The sequence below is a fragment of the Acomys russatus genome, chromosome 24, assembly GCF_903995435.1.
Source record: "Acomys russatus chromosome 24, mAcoRus1.1, whole genome shotgun sequence".
NCBI lineage: Eukaryota > Metazoa > Chordata > Mammalia > Rodentia > Muridae > Acomys > Acomys russatus.
Genome location: NC_067160.1, coordinates 48,174,835 through 48,188,998, shown reverse-complemented (window position 1 = coordinate 48,188,998; position 14,164 = coordinate 48,174,835). Strand labels below are relative to the sequence as shown.

The 14,164-nt window shown below is 40.5% G+C and overlaps 1 protein-coding gene across 4 annotated transcripts in view; it reads left to right on the top strand.

Moving 5' to 3' along the window:
* Positions 1-1,166: 1,166 nt before the first annotated feature.
* Cntrl (centriolin) overlaps positions 1,167-14,164 on the top strand; it is a 72,113-nt gene continuing 59,115 nt past the window's right edge. For 3 of the 4 annotated variants that reach the window (XM_051166943.1, XM_051166939.1, XM_051166940.1), the window contains exons 1-6: positions 1,167-1,392; positions 3,284-3,414; positions 6,631-6,761; positions 8,036-8,177; positions 9,996-10,182; positions 11,956-12,149. In XM_051166943.1, coding sequence (XP_051022900.1) covers positions 1,194-1,392; positions 3,284-3,414; positions 6,631-6,761; positions 8,036-8,177; positions 9,996-10,182; positions 11,956-12,149 — 984 coding nt within the window. In that variant the 5' untranslated portion in view covers positions 1,167-1,193. Of the gene's footprint in view, positions 1,393-3,283; positions 3,415-6,630; positions 6,762-8,035; positions 8,178-9,995; positions 10,183-11,955; positions 12,150-14,164 lie in introns of those variants that run through there. The other variant, XM_051166941.1, reaches the window with a different exon arrangement.

Here is a 14,164-nt window from a genome sequence, read left to right as displayed (position 1 = left end):
CAGACATAGGGGAGGGGAATGGGGGGGAAGTGGGAGGGAGGGAGGAATGGGAGGATACAAGGGCTGGGCTAACAACTGAGATGTAATTTGAATAAATTAATAATAAAAAAGGAAAGAAAAAAATTAAAAAAATAAAGATTAGTGATGCTTCCAAACCACCAGGTTCTTTGCCTGAGTTGCCATAGTTCCTGTAAAGTCTGCATTTTGAAACACACACTATCTCATAGGGTAACCATCCCAGTGAATGGGGTTTGGGACTACAGTTTCAGAATGGAGACTGTGGCAGTACTTAGGGACCAAAATGGAATCTGCAGGAATAACTTCATTGATTGCAGATCAACATTTGCCTTATTTGAAGATGGTCTGATACCATAGCGCCGCTGTGATTAAGTAAAGCTGGACAGAGACTCAGCATTTGTTTCAAAAGGACATTGTTAAATTGAGCTTTTGGTTTAGTTTGTACAAGAAGGTTGTATTTGACTCTATAGGAGCTCAAGACCGAAAGAAGGCAACCTCAGGCCAAATCCAACTAATGTAAAGATGTGTATGCATCATCCTATCACAGCGCCCTCTTCTGACACCAGCTTATTGTTGGGTTGGAAACTACTTTAACTTAGTGTACTTTATCACTAAACATTTTTTCCTAAAACTTATTGTACGTTTGAGAGCCAAGGGTATGCATTAGGTCGCCCAAGGTTGTATTTAAAGGGAACAAAAAAGAAACTTAGAGGAGCACTGACATTTAGGGGAAGTAAAGGGACGTGAGCCACAGAGGAGGCCATGCAGTAGCCAGAAAGACAAGAGACTCTCAATAGAACATGCTTCTGGGAGGAAGAGTGCTTACAAGTAGCGGTTGTCACATATTCCTGTGTGTGACCCTATATGGAAAGGCTTGTGAGAAGTTCAAGCTGATAAGCCGAGAAATAACAAGTAGCACTCTGAGCTGAGCATGTGTCAGTGACAGACCTGCCAGGGCCTCTTCTCTGTGGAGGGGTGGTCAGCGTTTAGGAGAGCACCTGCTCCATAAGCTTGGAGAAATACAGGCCCAGTCTCCATAGCCTTTGTGTTCACAGCCTTACGATCTTAAAGCTCTAGAGATAATATAACACTCTTAATAGCTGTAGAGACGTAGCCTTGTTAAATATGTTGGAAACTCTTGCAGGTTTTGATGGCCACCTGGTTTTGCTCTTGCAATGAAGAAAGGTTCTGAACACAAGCTCCCGAAAGCAAAGATGCTGCAGTCGTCCCATTTCCCTGGGTCATCATCTCTTACGTCCAATATGCGATCTAGGTCACTTTCACCTTTAATTGGATCTGAGACTCCACCTTTTGGTGCCCCGGCTTTGCTTACAGATGAAAACACCATGCTTTTGGAGTCCCAGCCCCATAAAGGTACTGCTAAAATTGTATCTGGTTTCACACGTAAGTAGAGATGTGAAATACTGAGTGTAGATAAGGGGTCAGATCTAACATCTCTCCTGAACTAACTTGAATTGCTGTCATAATTGGTAGAAATTGGGTAAGAACTGGGAGAGGACTGAGGCTTTGGATGAGGGTGGAGGTGTCTGTGAAGGTTGGGGTGGAGAGTTTCCAGGAGAGGAAGTTGGATTTCTTCTAGAGCATTCTTTCAAGCTCTTTACTAGAAATATTCCTCCCTCATTAGTTGGGGTTTGACATCTCTCCTCACCCTAGTGGGGTGCGTCACGGTAAAAGCTGGATATAAACAGCCAGCCGTGCTTGGGCTCTTCACTCTGCTTATTTCCAACCTGTGAGGAAACCTATTTTTATCTGTGAAAGCATTGACTTCCACTTAGGGAACATATACATGTCCCACCAGCATTTTTAAATTTCTTTTAAAAACAAAAAACAAAAAACTGGCTGCTGCTCTAGTTTCTGTTTCATAAATGCTTTATTCTTTACGATCTTGAAATTCCACCAACCCTGCTGCCGTGAGCACCTGATGGCTTTGCATTAAAACACTTTCAGCCTTGAGTGTATACTCTGTGCTGCCTTGCTGCCCATCGGTCCCTGATTATTTCTGAACTGATTGTTATTCTGGAATGTTGGTTTTGTCAAGAGACTATTTTCTCTTTATAAAATGCAATGTACCTTTAGCAGTCTTTGACAGTACTTTCTACAAAAAGCCGTAAAGGAAGGTGTTTTACCTACTAAGCTGATACCCTCTGTCCATAAAATATGTTACTACACTTTCTATTTCATAAAGCAACAAGTGAAAAAAATTAGAGCTTTGAAACAAATCTCAGTGCTGCATATGGTTGAAAGTGCAAATAGAGGGCTGGAGAGATGGCTCAGTGGTTAAGAGCACTGTCTGCTCTTCCAGAGGTCCTGAGTTCAATTCCCAGCACTGACATGGTGGTTCACAACCATCTATAATGAGAACTGTGGTTCACAACCATCTATACTGGGATCTGATGCCCTCTTCTGGCATGCAGGCATATATGGCAGATAGAATACTCTAATATATAAAATAAATAATTCTTGAAGAAAGAAACGAAGAAAGAAAGTACAAATAGAAACACTGGCCACATAGGCCTGAGGACCTGTGTTTGATCTCCAAGACCCATGGTGGAAGGGCAGGAACTGACTCACAGAAGTTATGTTCTGATCTCCACACACGTACTGTGGTACTAGGGCACCTGCATGCACGTGGATATCTGCACTTGTGGGTGTATACACAGAGAGTACAAGGTTTAAATGTATCTGCTTGAGTTAAAGTTTTGAATTTGTGCTGTATTAATTACAGGGTATTGAGCAAATAATGTAAAATATTTATTTTTATTTATGTGGGTGCTTTGCCTGCATGTATATCTGGGCACTGCTGTGTGCCAGGTGCCCGTGGAGACCAGAAGAGGGCCTTGGGTTCCTTAGCACTCCGATGTTTGTGAGCTGCCGTGTTAGTGCTGGGACCAAACCCAGGACCTCTGCAAGAACAGCCAGTGCTCTTAACCACTGAGCCATCTCTTATGATCAGTTTTTTTTTTTTTTATAAATGTGAACATTAATACTTTTTCTTCTAAGGTTTATACAAACTACATTTTTAAATGCAGAGCATTTCTCACAAAGCCCAAACAGGTAGACTGTAACTGTTTTTATTGTGGTGATGAAGTGATAGAAAGTGACATACTGCGATGCTGTGATTACAGCTAGCCACTGCATCGTGCATATGCATGGATTAAAGTGGATTTATATATAGTGTAAAAATGATTTGTATTTCCTGATAGTCATACCTTCCTACTGATAATGACCTGTGTCTGGATTTCAGGAGCTGATTCATATGTAGGAGTTCGGTATATTACAGAGGCCCTCATCAAGAAACTCACTAAACACGACAATTTGGCCTTGGTAAAATCTCTGAACCTTTCACTTTCTAAAGATGGCGGCAAGAAGTTTAGGGTAGGTTTCCAGTGATTTCAAAACATAAACATAGATTTCAATTTTTTGTCTTAAGCCTATCAGATTTTTTTTAGGAGTGCCCTTATTTTCCTTTAATGATATTTTAAAAAATTTTATTTTTAGGTGTGTGTGTGTGTGTGTGTGTGTGTGTGTGTGTGTGTGTATACACACGTGTATGTCTGCACATGAATGCAGACATTGAAGGCCAGTGTGTGTGTGTGTGTGTGTGTGTGTGTGTGTATACACACGTGTATGTCTGCACATGAATGCAGACATTGAAGGCCAGAGGCACTGGATCTCTTAGCATTGGCGCTATGGGTATTTGTGAACTACTTGACTTGGGTGCTACGAATTGAACTCAGGTCCTCAGCAACAACAGTGCAGGCTCTTAACTGCTGAGCCATCTCTGCAGCACCCATTTAACAAGTGTCACTTTTGGCAACATCAAGTTTTCATTACAGATTTGTAGTCTTTGTATCTAGGAAATGTCTGTTCGCTTCTGGGACTTTTAAACACATTGTGGCAGCATTATGCCAACTTCTCAGCTGAAACAGTTTGTTCATATTGTGTGTTGGGGTATTATTTTGGCTCATTTTATTTTTATTTTGGTTTTAGAGATCTCAGTCCATGGTTGTTTGGCTCTGGTGTTGGGGAGCCTGTGGTGAGGCAGAACACAGCTGCCACCTCCTTCCTGTCAGCCAGAAAAGAGAGGAGAGGCAGGAGCCAGGGTTCCGTGTCCCTCTTGTTTTTAGTGGTCGTCTTGTTACCTTGCTGGCAGAAGAACTTGAACTCTGTTGTTTCCAGTGGAAGTTCTCTATCAGAAGTACATCTCCATATCTATAGGTGCCTGTTACATTACTGACTAGAATTGACCAGCTACGATTCTAGTCCTGATTTGGCCTTTTCACTGTCTTGTAAATAATTGTATTGGGACACAGCCGTGCTAAGTTATCTATAGCTAGTTACACATTATAGTAAGAGAGTGTATACTCACTGAGTTTATTCTCAGTAGCCTAGCAGTTCTACTATTCTGTTATACTTACTCTAGGAACATTAGTTGAACATGTACAGCAATGCTTATTAAACATTATTTAAATAGAAAACTTAGAAATGCCTAAAAGTTTCACTGGAGATTGGCAAAATAAATTATAATGCAGTACACCATGAAATAATGTGACATTAAAAAAAAAGCGATGTAGAATCTTAGATGTTAACATGTCTTAGTGCTCTATTGCCATGATGAGACACCATGACCAAAAGCATCTCTTATAATGAAAGCAATTAACTGGGGACTTGCTTTAAAATTTTCAGATAATCTGTTATCATCAAGGCTGGGAGGGTGGCAGCCAGTAGGCTGCCAGGCAGGCAGGTGTGGTGCTGAGAGCTTTACATCCTGATCCATAGTCAGCAGGCAAGGTATATATGACTTGAAACATCAAAGCACCCCACCCCAGTGACATACCTCCTCCAGAAGGCCACATCTCCGGGTTCTTCCCTGATAACTCAATAATTGGGAGCTAAGCTTGCCCACACATGAGTCTATGGGGGCTCGTCTCGTTCAAACCACCACAACATGGCAGACTTTTTTTTATATATTAGTTTCAGTGAAAACCCAACTTTAAAGTGTTTTATTTAATATCATCTCAAAAAAATTTGAAAGAAACTTTGTCTGGAAATGTAGAGTTTGCTGTAAAATTGTCTAGGACAAAGTGTAGGAAAAGAGAGAATCAAAGACTATGTGTTGTGGAGCCAAACCAGTGCGCAGGTCTAAAGGATCTGTTGTGCTAGAAACCATCGAGAGCCTAATGCTCTAAGTAGACGCCTCAGACAGAAAAGGATGGTTAGAGTGACAGAGAATAGCCAAAAAGGTGAAAGCAGGGGTCTCAGGGTTTGGCCATTTAAAAGCCTTTCCTTCTGTTTCTCAACCCACCAAGTCTATTCTTTCAAGGCTTGTAGGAAGTGGTGTTGTTGGTTTTGGTTTTTGTTTTTTAAAGATTTTTAGAGTGTGCGTGTGTGTGTGTGTTGCCTGTATTGTATGTTTGTCTGTGTACCTTGTGCACTGCCTTGTGCCTCACGAGGCCCGAGGAGGGCACTAGATCTTCGGGAACTAGAGTTACAGATTGTAAGCACCCATGTAGATGTTGGGAATCAAGCAGGAGTCCTCTTCTAGAACAGCAAATGTTTCGTATGTGCTGAGCCATCTCTCCAGGCCCTTGTTTGTGGTTTTGTGTGTAAGAGTCAGCCTGGTATTCTCTGTTCTTGGGGGTACACACAACTGTCCGGCTGACATCGTGTTATTAAGGCCTCTGCTGGATATCCTTCCTCTGTGAGGCCTTCTCTTGTCACCCAGGTGTAGACAGGCACCCTTTCCTCGTCATTCAACAGGTATTTATTTAGCACCCAGTATGTGTGAGCAATAGTGCTTTGCAGTGGACACAACAGGCAGATTCTGTCCTCTTGGAGCCTTGCATACTATCACAAGATGTTTTCCTTATTGTCTTCTTTGAATATTTACTGTTTAAATCTTACTTGATGTTTGTGTATGCCAGTAAAGCCAAGAAACTGCATTTTCTTTATTTGCCACTGTATTTCATGTACCTAGAACAGCCCCTGGTGCATAGTGCATGTTTGATAAATATTTGCTGAATGGATAATGATGGAGAGGCAGTGAGTGGTGTGCAGAAAGAAGCACTGCCTTACCAGGACAGCGGCAGAAATTGGGGAAGGCAAGAAAAGCAAATGTGGACAATTCTTGTGAGTGTGTTCGTGACAGACGAGGGCGATAAGAGGAAAGCTCAATGGAAACACGTTATAGTGCAGCGCGGCTTAGTGAGTGCAGAAGGAGCCTGGACATAGGAAATGCGCTCTGTGATGCAGGCAGCACGTCCTAGGTCACTGCACAGCCTCCCTGCAAACACACCAGCCAGGCAGTGCTCATCTGCTTTAAACTGAGGTGAGGGGACAGTGGAAGGAAGAGGGAGACGCATAGACAAGTTAAAGTTGAGGGAGCAATGCTGGGAGAATTCTTGGCGAATACTTTGAGCTTCTCAGTATATAAGAATTGCTGAGGACCAGGGAGACTGCAGAATGTTACTGCTTGTGGTCAGGAAAGCTGCCGGGGATCCCTGCTCAAAATAGCCTCTAACCCGCATACCCCAGTGTGTTTTATGTCAAGAAGTCTGTTGTATAAAGTATTTACCATTTATTCCCAATTAGTACATTGAAAATTTGGAAAAGTGTGTTAAACTTGAAGTACTAAATCTCAGCTACAATCTAATAGCAAAGATTGAGAAAGTGGACAAGCTGTTACGATTACGTGAACTCAACCTATCGTATAACAAAATCAGGTGAGTAACTGCTCCTTTAGGTAGTGTGCAGGGTCTTCCTTGTCAGAGATAGACTAAGGGTATCTGTGTTAGTGAAAGAGTCCGTTGAGTAGCAGGAGTTTTGATTGTTGTTCATTGTATTCTGGAATTTACTGTTGTCTTTGTTTCAGTATCACATAAGTGTAGGGTAACTTTTTACTTGGCATTATTTAAGCAGATACTTTTTTTGGGTACCAACTTAATTCTATTTTAGTAGCAACTTCGTCTGGATGTTATCTGTGATTCCTTGCCATATTACGGAAAGTAATACTTATGTGAAGAAAATGCTATTTTGATCCTGAAGATTTTCCAAATAATTTGATCCCATATACTTGTCCCTATGTTCTTTGCTCATTGCTACAAGAAATACACTATACATTTCATTTCTAATTCAGATACACATACAAATGTACAACTACTGGGAGAAATAAATTAGTAAAACCCAATGATGACGGAAGCTATGTATAGAAAACTAATGGAGAAAATGAAGCAAGAATCAAATCTTGAAAATCTTTAGGCACCTTTTCCCCAACTTAGACTTCTTAAATGCAATGGTCAACAAATACAAAGAAAACAACCGTGGGCCTGGAAAAGTTCTGATTAACACAAAAATGATTTTTAAAAAACCTGACAAATCAAGTTCATAGTATGAAAACTTTAAAAAAAAGTTGATTTAATGAAAACAATTTCATAATAAAACCAAAGAAAGAGAAGCTCAGGAATATCTTTTGAGTATAGCAAATTGACTAGGGAGGTGGAGTGCCAGCTAGATTGCAGGAAATGTGAAGACTGTGCCATCAGTGAGAGCTTTGTGGATGTGGGCGTCATGGCAGTGCTTGTATTCATAAACATGGTATCATTTTAGAATGTGCCACATTTGCTGCCAGCATAGTTCATCTGTGATGATAACAGTGTAATTATTGTCGACGTTTGGGTAGTACCGTGGCACATAGTGTGGTTGAGTCTTGCTCTCTCAGTGGTATGGCCACGGGCACCCCTCTTCTTTCCTGCGTTATGTATAGCATGGTATACTGAGTGTAGTCAGAGGGGCGGGGCTGCCAGGCATACTCAAAGAGTTGGCAGTTCAGCTCTTTGGGGAAATCTGACTTTGGCTGTATGGTTGTCATTCGGGAAAAGAGTTTATGAATTATAATTATGAAAAGTAGGCTCATGCAGTGAGGTTGTTTACTATAAACCACATTGAAAGAACTTTATCATTTTACTTACCAAGTTTGATTTTGTTCTCTGGTTTCCAGTAAAATTGAAGGGCTTGAAAACATGTGTAACCTGCAAAAGCTAAACCTAGCAGGGAATGAAATCGAGCATATTCCAGTGTGGTTTGCAAAGAAGTTGAAATCTTTGCGAGTTCTCAATCTGAAAGGCAATAAGATATCATCGGTAAGTTATTCAAAGTAGCAAGATTTTTTTTTTAATTTAAATTATTTGGATTGTAAAGTCTTTGACCATGTATATATTTTACATTGAACTTGATCCCTCTTGTGCCCAGTCCCCTCTCTTTCATGCCCCCCCTCCTCCAGTTAGTCCCTTTAGCCTCCCAAGAACTTCAGAGGATGAGATTTCTCTTAACACCCTTGTTCCATTGACCATGTGCCAACTTCAGATGTAGCCTAGGGTTCTTTAGTGTAATTAAACATAGACTGACCTCATTTTGCACGGGTTCAATAGTAACCCTGAATTGCTCTCCTAAGTATTCTCTCTTCCGTCATGTCATTGCACCGTCCTGTACCCCTGCTGCCGTCCTTTGTACTGCTCCTCCCATAAGTAGCTTCCCTTTCCTCTCTTATCCTGAGACTTGGGCGTATCCTCTTCTCTCAAATTTTTCTCTGATTCGTCACTTTTTTTGCCACTCAATTAAACATCACTTTCAAACATGGGTGCTTTCTCCTACAAACTAACTTTACCTTCATTGTTTGGACCTAAGCCTGGACCTAAGCTTTTCTTTACCTGAAACTTGCTCTATACCAGGCTGGTCCTGAACTCAGAGATCTGCTTGCCTCTCTCCTGGGTTTAAAGGTGTGTCTATATTCTAGCCAGATCACACAGACCTAGAAGGTCTTTGGATGTGACCCCTTGTCAGAGCAGCCATGTTCTGAATTTAAATTCCTCTACATAAGGGTAATATATATTTATTTGAGGGAAATATATGCTTGTACCAGATATTTAAAATAGTGTTTCCCAACCTACGTAAGCTTTTAGAATAAACAAAGGAGTTTTCAGAGAACATGGATATCTATACATATTTTTTGTGGTTTTTTTTTTTTTGGTTTTGTTTTTTCTCGAGACAGGGTTTCTCTGTGTAGCCTAGGCTGTCCTGGACTCGCTTTATAGTCCAGGCTGACTTCAAACTCACAAGAGATTCCCCCTGCCTCTGCCTCCCAAGTGCTAGGATTAAAGGGGTGTGCCAATCACACCCAGCTGCATTTTTGTGTTTTAAAACCATTAATTATAACTCTGTTTTCTCAAAATTCATGAAAATCCTCCATAGCTGTTCATTTTATGCCTATTTGATCAATACAAAATAAAACATTATTGTAATTCAGACTGAGATTTCAACCACCAGTTTATTCACTTTCAGGCTCTGAGCTAAGGCAAGTCACATCTCTGAATCTTGAAAATGCATAATACTAGCCAGGTGTGATGGTGCACTCCTTTAATCCCAGCACTCAGGAGGCAGAGGCAGGCAGATTGTTGTGAATTGGAGGCCAGCCTGGTCTGCAAAACCAAGGCTACACAGAGAAACCCTGTCTTGAAAAACCAAAAAAAAAAAAAAAAAAAAAAAAAAAAGAAGAAGAAGAAGAAGAAGAAGAAAAAAAGAACCAAGAAGAAAAAGAAAAGAAAGAAAATTTATAGTACTGTCACCAGTGCTCATATACTCCTTTTTTGTACCTTTCTCACATTCCTAATTTGGGGCAATTAGTTTCATAAATAGGTGTTTTTGTTTTTGTTTTTTCAAGTCGGGCTTTCTCTGTGTAGCCTTGGCTGTCCTAGACTCATTCTGTAGACCAGGCTGGCCTCGAACTCTTAAAGATCCGCCTGCCTCTGCCTCCCAAGTGCTGGGATTAAAGGCGTGCGCCCCCACCTGCTCATAGATACCCTTTTTGACATGTTAAAAGCAATCTTCTTGATTTGTTACTTCCTCTGTTAGTTTATGATTTTAAAGTAAGTTCTTCCAATGTTGCTGTTGTGTCATTTCAGCTCCAGGATGTCAGCAAGTTGAAGCCGCTTCAGGATTTGACTTCTCTAATCCTCAGTGAAAATCCACTTGTGGCCCTTCCTCATTACCTCCAGTTTACCGTTTTCCATCTCCGGTCCCTGGAAAGTTTGGAAGGTCAGCCAGTAACCACTCAGGATAGACAGGAGGCTTTCGAGAGATTCAGTTTAGGTAAGATGATACTTACAAAGCAAGCAAACAAGCAAAACCCACTAAACTTGAACGCAAAAGGGGCTTTTCTGTAGAAGTTCTCTAAAAGGATAGGGTCTGCTCAGAGGATAAAGGCGTTTGTAGCCAGACCTGAGGTCCTGAGTTCAACTCCCAAAAGTCGTCCTATTACCTGTGCACTAATGCCTTCATTCAATAAATAAACAAACACATTTAATTTTAAAAGGTTCATATTATAATACTTAACATTTTAAAAAAAGGATAAATTATAAACCTCTTACTAAAATTTACATGAAAATGACATCATAAATTGATTAGTCAAGCAAGTATCTATTGAGCATATACTGTATACCAAAAGTTCCTTGCCTCAAAAATAATCTCTTGAATGTGTAAATGTGCGTGTAAGGTGTGTACATTGGAAGAATGGTGAGCAGCCAGCCAAGAAAACAGTAAATGATAGCTAACAAGGTCAGAGTGCAGGAAATTGAGAGTTTTAAATGCCCAGGAAAGATTTCAAGGAAGCAAGTGGACACCATGGTGAATGGGCTGGCACATGAATAAGATCAACACAGAGATGGCTTTAGAATGGCTTAGGTCAGGCAGCGATGCTGCACACCTTTAATCCTAGTACACCGGAGGCAGCGGCAAGCGGATCTCTGAGTTCGAGGCCAGTCTGGTCCAGGCTGGCCAGGGCTACACAAAGAAACCCTGTCTCACAACTCCCACCCCCCAAAAAAGTGGGGATTTGGATTGGTGTTCTTGCCTGGAGCAGCTGGAGAGAGACAGGAACGAATGGCAGATTCCAACAGATTAAAGAATGGGGAGGAGATGCTTGCCAAAGACTTGAAGTTCCTATAACAGCGTCAGTCTTCTAATATCTAATAATTGTGGTTTTGAAGTTTAAAGGTGAAGAAAAGATCTAAGATTAAACATTCACCAATGGCTTCAAAGCCAGGAAATGGAAAGAAATGAAGTGCTAAAATTAAACTCAAGTTTATAATAATGAAGTAGCATTCCTAAGACCAGAAGGGAGAGAGAAACCATGCTCCTATTCTTTTGGTTCATGAAAATGAGGACCAAGAGATTAGATTTGGAGAGAGAGAGAGATCATTGACACTTTCTTCATCAAAAAAGAGAGAAAATAATACGTAGGCATCAGTACTTCTGTTGTCTTGGTGGTAGGAAAATGCGGGCACTCCCTTAATGAAATGTGAAGCTCTCAGTTGAGAGAGCCTGGATGGAGCGTGGGAGGTCTGAGGAGACAGGAAGCTATGAAATGACCATTTCAGGGTGCTGAGGAATCAGCCTCTATTCAATCTGTCTTTGAAATTGGTGTCAGTCTACTTCTGACCTATAGCGGTGGCAGTTTCACACCAGTGAGAGGACTCAGTGAGGAAAGCTGCTTTCTGTGCAAGCCTGGTAAGTTGAGTCCCATCCTGGAACCCACAAAAAGGTAGGAGAGAGCCAGCTCTGCAGTTGTTCTATGACCTCTGTGCACACACTATGGCTTCTATGCAAGTGTGTGTATGGGGACACACATATCCACACACATAATAATTAGTAAATATCCCCTCCAATTGCTACTACCTTCTTAGCTCTTAATATAGGTCAGATTCAAATTCAAGGTGGTCATATTTTCCCAAAAACACCATGGCAGATGAGTTTCAAATTGTGTCACACTGTTCTTAGACTTCTGTTGCTGTTGTTCTGAGTATACTTATTGTTTTCCAAGTAGAGAAGATAATGGTAAATTAACTGTTTCATTTTTATTGACAGATGAGGTAGAAAGACTGGAAAAAGACCTGGAAAAGAAGATGGTAGAAACAGAAGAGCTTAAGAACAAACAAAAAAAGTTTCTTGAGGAAATAAAAAATCAAGACAAACTAAACAAGTCATTAAAAGAAGAGGCCATGTTACAAAAACAGAGCTGTGAGGAGCTGGAAATCGACCTCAACACAAAAACGGAATTGGTGAGTCTGTTAACATTGCGTTGGCTGTATTCTGTTAGGGTAGAGAAAATTTTGCTCTTGCATTTAAAAATAATATCCTGAATGTAGCATTGGGAAGATGGGGTAGTAGAAACCCGAACAAAAGGCTTTGCAAGTTGTAGTTGACTGTGATGTGTTGCCCAAAGCCAAGGTGTGAAGTATGGTACCCAGCACGAGGGGACACATGAAGCCTCACACTGCAGGGAGGAGCTGGTCACACTGCTGAGGATATGTTTAAATAGCAGCTCAGATAAGACTGTGTATTGACAAAAATTTAGAGCCTGGCAAAGATACTCAGAATTTAAACATACACTCTGTGTCATGGAGGTTTCTTTTTAATAGAAATGGTAGCAGTGATGTGTAAAGGTAAATGCGCGTGTGTGCACAGAAAGGGGGGGCAGGGAGGGAGGGAGAGAGAGAGAAAGGGAGAGGTAGAGGGAGGGGAGAGAGCGAGTGAGCATGCTATATATTAGCAACATTTCAGATAACTAACTAAATTGGCCATCATTGGACATCCATATGGCCACATAGTTTATAAGTGCTAATAAAATGAGGTAAGTCCGTATGTACATGGAAGGATGCTGGGCACATTTTGCTATGTGAAAAATACTTAGTGTTGAAAACAGTGAATCCAGTGTGATCCTGCATGGTCCAGTTGGGGAAAATGGCAAAACAGCAACAAGAGTTGTTTCTGGGGAGTAAATATCTAGGATATTTCCACAGTGAAATGTCTCTTTCTCTGTAAAGTCTAAATCGTATATAACTTGACTTTATGATTCAAATATGGAGAAAAGCAATAAATTTAAACGAACAGAAAGCATAATTTGAGAAGTTGATTAACTGAAAAGCTACAGAGCTCTTAAGACTGTTTGGAGAGGGGAAGGGGGCCAGTTGTCCAGGCTGGAGGCTGCTCAGGGAGCTGGACCAGCTGCAGCTGTCTCACATGAGAAGAGTTAGATCTATAATCACATAAATCAGGCCTTGAGAGATATAAGACCTAGCAGCTGCAAGCTCAGGAGACACGCTCTCATTTAGTAGTGAATCTGATGGCTGTCTTGAACTACACTGACAATTAGAATATGCCTCTGTCCTGAAACAAGCAGACACTAGCTGCGCGCTTGGTGCTTTTTCAACACAGGCAATATGATTGTAAATTTATACACACAGAGATGTTTGATATATGCACATATGGAGGTCAGAGGACAACTTATAGTTTTCAGTTCTCTCTCGCACCATGTGGACCCCAGGGATTAAACTCAGATCATAAGGTTTGAGGTCAAGTGCCTTTACCCACTGAGCCATCTTGCCAGCCTCATGCTTTCCTTTCATTTGTTATACAATACTTCTTTCTTTCTAACATTCATTCATTCACTCATTTTGGTTTTTCAAGACAGAGTATCTCTGTGTAGCATTGGCTGTCTTGGACTTGCTTTGTAGACCAGGCTGGCCTCGAGCTCACAGAGATCTGCCTGCCTCTGTCTCCTGAGTGCTGGGATTACAGTTGTGTGCTACCACACTTGGCTTACAATGTTACATTTTAGACAAATGTTTTTTAAACTATCAACAGTTTTGCTTTTTTTTCCTCTGTATTTTTTGTTAGTCATACTGTGCTTGTCTACATTTATATTATTTTTATTGTTAACATTTTTAAAACCTTTTTATTTATAAATAACATATACTTAAAATAAATTCAGATCACAAAAATATATGCAGTAGAAATGAAGGCTCATTTTTCTATCTCACTCCCCTAAATATTAATATGTAGCCTTTTTATTTTCCATGCTTCTGTAGAATATATGTAATTAAATATATTATACATTGGAATATTTTGTGAATGTTTTTAAAAGGAACTTTTATACATATACGTATCTATAGACAAGATAGATAGATAGATACTGCATAGTATTTAACATAGTTAACACTTTCCAAGTTTAAGATGTATATATAAATTTTCAGTGTTTTAAAAGTCTGTTGTGTTTTTTTGTTTTTTGTTTTTG